General features: G+C 42.4%; 1 protein-coding gene across 1 annotated transcript; it reads right to left on the bottom strand.

Moving 5' to 3' along the window:
• Positions 1-1056: 1056 nt before the first annotated feature.
• LOC131478006 (disintegrin and metalloproteinase domain-containing protein 20-like) lies at positions 1057-3442 on the bottom strand. Its single transcript, XM_058655102.1, has one exon. The coding sequence runs from the start codon at positions 3306-3308 to the stop codon at positions 1062-1064; it is 2247 nt and encodes a 748-aa protein (XP_058511085.1). The 5' UTR covers positions 3309-3442; the 3' UTR covers positions 1057-1061.
• Positions 3443-5550: the final 2108 nt, after the last annotated feature.

Below are 5550 nucleotides of genomic sequence, written 5' to 3'. Positions count from 1 at the left end.
CTACAACCCCGAGTCGTAGGTGGCACACCTGTTGATTCTCAGCTTCTGCTTCCTTCTCCCACCTCGTGTACATTGGCTGTTTTCAGATGGACCAAAACCAAGCTATTGAAACAGGAGGATTGTCATCCTTACTGCTTATCATACCCTGTTCTAGTTTACTTTTTTCCGAGTGAATGTATTTCTGCCGACATCAGATAAATTTTTGTGTTTAGACATGAACCGAAGTTAGCTAATTCCTTCCGTGAGTATGGCCAAGCAATGTTTTGGTAATTCCTGAGATTTTAAACGTGAGATCTTATAACATCAATGTACAGAGGCCCTATGAAACAATTGATTGGCAATCAATGGCTCCTTTGTATGATCATTTTACAATAAAGATAAATGGGAAAACTGATGCTGGAAATACTGTAGGCTTAACTCAACTGAGGAATAGCAATGACTAATAATGAAGCTGGTTTCAGTATGCAAAGATGCAATCCCTAAAGTTCTAGGCCTTTCTTGCTTTCTTTTGACCATCTTATAACTATGGTGAAGGCATTCTCCCCTGATTCCCGACTATAGTGTGATCCTGCAAACTTTAAAAGTAAGATTTTAGGGGCACAGAAAGAGATGTTGGTAGAGCCTATGTTGAAATTTAACCTGCCTATGTCAAGAAAACTTTCCTCATTCTGTGTCACAAACAAATGTTGCTTATGCTTGTTGTTCAGCAGTAGCAATAAAAGAGAGAATGAACGAATGACTATTTGAAAAGCTTTTGTTAGACTCTGTCTACTGTGTTTAACCGAGTCTGTGCTAAAGCAGACAGAAGTTGCAACAGGTGCTTCTAGAATATCTTAAACATGAATTTTTAGTAAGCCCAGTTGCTCTTATTGAATCTAAGATTTTCTGGCTCACCTGCAAAAGTAAAAAAGCATGACCACATCATAAAATATGTTGCGAGTGACAGTGTTCACTGTCTTTATTAAGATGTGAGTTTATTTCAAGGTTAATCCCTCCAAACGGCTAGAGGACATGGGGGTTGTCAGTGTAGAATTACTCCATGTGAGGATGCCCAGTGATATTTACAAGAAGTCATCACTTTCATATTCATCTTTCAATATTTTTTTCTCTATGTGCCGTTTTGCTGTTGTAAGGGCACCAATGAGTACTGTGAACAAAAATGAGCCTGAACGAGCAAGTGTTAGAATCAATTCAATGTTGTAAGTTTCACGAATCCTGGATTGAATACCGGGGTCTCTGTCAGGTATAGGGCCACTGTCTACACTACCACCTGTTCCGAGTGTATCACATTTTGGTGGTTTCCAGCCACGCATGCAATGACAGTTTTTGTTGCTGTTACACACTCCTTTGAAATTGCATGTCTTCACATCACAATCAAAATGTAAGTCCTCGTGAAAAGTGCAGTTCTGGTTTAGACAATATTTAGCAGGACCACATGTTGCCCCATCAAGTACAAGCCCCATTTCTGGCAATTCTGCCCCTTGGTGTGCATCGTAACCAAAGCATTCTTCTTGCTTAACATCTTGAACTAATAAGCGTCTAAAAGTAGTGTGTTTCCCTCCACCAGGTATTCGCTTGACTCCACCACAGTGCAGCATTCCACATAAAACATCATCTTCTTCACATTTAAAAGGTTTGGTTCCCCCTCTTTGCAACTTAACCCCACAGTTTCCAAATCGGTCACCTATGATATTCAGTTTGTCATAGCATGCTTGTGGGGCATCACCTATTTGGTATCCAAAAAGGGCCTGGCACTGCATATTGCGGTCACTGCAGTTTCCTCTGATACAGACGGCTACAGGTGAACATGGGGTTCCATCCTGGATGTAAAAGTCACGTGGACATTCTTCTGATCTCCCATCACAATATTCTGGCAGATCACAAATACCACGGGTGTCTCTGCAAAGCACTCCAGGAGAAGAAAGTTTGCAGTCCTTATTGCAACAAGAAGTGTGGTCACAATCACTGCCAAGGGTGAAATAACAGTTAGTATCACAACACATATTTGGCGTGCACTCTTTAAAGGAACCGCAATCACATTCCTCATCTTCATTTATTATCTTGTCTCCACAACGAGGAACTACATATGGAAAATTACCATATGGGACATTTGGTTCACTCAAGCAAGGATCCCAGAAAACAATACGTGTATATACATGCTGATAGGAGCAGTTACTCATTGTATCCTGAAGACCAGGCTTGGGAGACATGACACAACTAGTTCTTCGGAAACAGCGGCACTCCTGTCCATCATGCTCCATTCCAATGCTGTGACCTAATGTATGTGCTGAAATAGTCGCAGCCACAAATATGTGGTAGTGTGCTACAAACACGTATCCGGCTCCCCAGTTAGGATTGCATATTCCACCTTGGCTCGCATAATAATAAAGGTGTGCAATGCGGTGTCCTGTGTAAAGTAATGAAGTCGAATGTGGAATAGCATCATACATGTTATACAGTTTCCATAAGCCAAAAGAGTGTACGGTAATGGTAGTACTTATGGTAGAATATAGGTTCACCGGATCCTCTCCAGTCCAAATGCATAAAACACGTATGGCACAATTTAGGGATGTTGGCCTATAGATGGAATGTATAATATTATTTATAAGGAAAACACTCTCTATTGCTCGAGTTTGATTACGATCCTTAATCCACAAAGAGTTGGAAATAGTATAGTGCAGTCTCATGAGCTTATAATGTATCTGCCACAGATAAGCAGGACCTGCTCTAGGAGTTCCAGCAGGAAGCTCCTCTTCAAAGGCTTGACTGATGTCCTCTGATTTAATCTTACAGTGTTTATCCTCTTCTTCTCTTTCTTCTGACACAAGTATGGAAACCACATGCTCAAATGTTGAAGAAGCTTCCAGCGGTTTGATTTCATAGGTGACATCATCTACCTGCAGCATGCCACGCAGACCTCCATGGCAGGTGTCCAGTGTGGCCATGGACCCAGGAACCTCTTCCAGGTAGCTGTAGTAGTAACAGTCTCGGGGGACAAATGGGTAGTCTTCCTGCATGGCACCCTGGTCATCGTTAGTAACAATAGGAAAGTTTCTGGGCACCAAGTTCCTCTTGAGCTTCATGTGGAGCACATGTCTTCTTCCCCGGAAGCGCATGCTGTAGGAGAGTTGGTCTGGTTTCTCAAATGTATTTGTCCTTTGGGTCACCTTCCTCGGGATCACAATTTCAGAAGCAGCAAAGCGCCATCCTGGGGGTGTGTGGGAGCAGCTGACGGGGAACAGGAATGCCCAGAATACAGGTAACCAGAGAGCACCTTTTATGGGGGCCTGAGTGCGGGCAGGCCCCATGAGTGAGGCAGCCAGTGACCAAATCCAACACAGTCACGTGGCAGGTGGACAAGACTATCCCTAAAGCATCACCTTTCCCAGCAGGACTGTTGTGAGCAGAGCAGAGCAGAGTGAGGCCACAGCCTGAGTGGTGAAGGAGAATTGTCACTATTACATAACAATCATGGGGCACACATCAGGGGGACTTTATGAACAGTGAAGTAGGGACCTTGAGGCCAGAGGTGTTAGGAAAGAGGCCCAAATGTGGGGAAATTGGGAAACATTGAGTCAAATGATTTTGAGAAGGACCTGTACATACTGGTGAAATTGGTGACAAGTTTTTTTTCTTATACGAATTCTTGAGGAGAGTTTGTGCTTATAGAACTGGAATGATTGGGTAGTGATAGATGGAAAGTAAGAGTAAACAAATGTTACAAGTTGAAAATTAAGCCACACAACATGTTTTTCCCCTCTTGTTAAGCCAGTGTTATCAGTAAGATCAATGTTTTTCAGTTGCAGTCTTTTTAAGGTACTTTCGTGATGTAGAGAATAAACATCCAACTTTAATATGAACAGATAGGACCCTGACTGAAGGTTCATGGTCTAAATCCGCACCTTTGTACACATCCCATATTGGTGCTGCTTTGTGTCCTGATGCTGCATTTCCCATCTAACTTCCTGTTTGTGGCCAGGGAAAGCAGTATTGGATGGAATTGTGCAGCTATGTGGGAGCCTGGAACAAGTTCCTCACTCCTGGCTTTGGATCACCTCAGTTCCAGCCACTGAGGTCACTTGGAGAGTGAACCAACAGTGGAAGATTTTTCTGTCAGACTCACCTTCTCTCTGTAGATCTGCCTTTCCAATAAAAAGAAATCAATCTGTAACCAATGAATGAGTATACAATTCACTCTGTGTATTCAGTGGAATTATTCTTTCTAATAAGATGAATAATCTGTCACATCAGTAAGAATGAGTCTCATAGACATTGTGCTATAAAAAAGATGTGGCTGAATGAGAATAACAATGTAGAGTGGTCTCAGCAAATGTCTGGATTGATTGTGTAATCTCTGTTCCTAGATGTCTGCGTGGGGTACTGGTGCAATGGTTCAACTAGCTAATCCTCCACCACCAAGTACAGCATCCCTTATGGATGCAGGTTCTTTCCCAGCTGCTCCACTTCTGATCCAGCTCCCTGCTTCTGGCCTGGGAATGCAGGAGAGTATGGAGCAAGTTTCTGTGACCCTGGACCCACATGGGAGACCTTGAAACACCTGGTTCCTGGCTTTGGATTTTCCCAGCTTTGGTTTGAGGCCATTTGGGGGAGTGAACTGGTGGATGCAAGATCTCTCTGTGCCTCTCCCTCTGCCTTTAATGAAAATAAAATTTAAACAATTCTTCCTTGTTATTTAAAAGAAATGAAATTTTAAAATGATGTTTCAGGGTAGGGGAAGTGAAGGACAGAAAGGTAAATATTCTTGGAGTAATGGGAAATATACATCCGTTGCTTTGATTAATCTGATACTTTCTAGGCAAAACTCACTAAATTTGTGTGCATAATTAAATGGTATAAAGGAGGGCACTTCAAAGAGTTTGTGGAAAATAAATCCAACACAGTTTACTTTTCTACAAAATTACTTAAGCCTATGCCTATTTGGGGTCTTATAATACATGAAAACTCATACTATGAAAAATCTGTATTTCAACCTCACAGTAAACTCATTGTTTAATTCCATTTTCCACATACCTTTTGTTTTATCTTTGTATATTGTGAAAAATGTCCTTATGTGTGTGTGTTTTTTTAAGATTTATTTATTTTATTGGAAGGCAGATGTACAGAGAGGAGGAGAGACAGAGAGGAAGATCTTCCATCTGATGATTCAGTCTCCAAGTGGCCGCAATGGCCAGTGCTGTGCCAATCCGAATCCAGGAGCCAGGAACTTCTTTCCGGAGTTCCCATGTGGGTGCAGGGTCCCAAGAATTTGGGCCGTCCTCGACTACTTTCCCATGCCCACAAGCAGGGAGCTGGATGGGAAGTGGAGATGCCGGGATTAGAACCGGCACCCATATAGGATCCTGGCGCATTCAAGGCAAGGACCTTAACCATTACGCTATCATGCCATGCCCAAAAAAGTGTCCTTATGCATTTTCATAAAGGGTTTATCTTAACTGTAGTGAAGCCCTCAATCTAGCTCTCAGTGGCAGGTAGGATAGAAAGTTCCAAAAACCCTGAAAGAGACCAATTGTTTAGCTTGCTTGGAAACCT

The sequence above is a fragment of the Ochotona princeps genome, chromosome 26 (assembly GCF_030435755.1).
Source record: "Ochotona princeps isolate mOchPri1 chromosome 26, mOchPri1.hap1, whole genome shotgun sequence".
NCBI classification, from domain to species: Eukaryota; Metazoa; Chordata; class Mammalia; order Lagomorpha; family Ochotonidae; genus Ochotona; species Ochotona princeps.
This window is presented reverse-complemented; position numbering and strand designations above follow the sequence as displayed.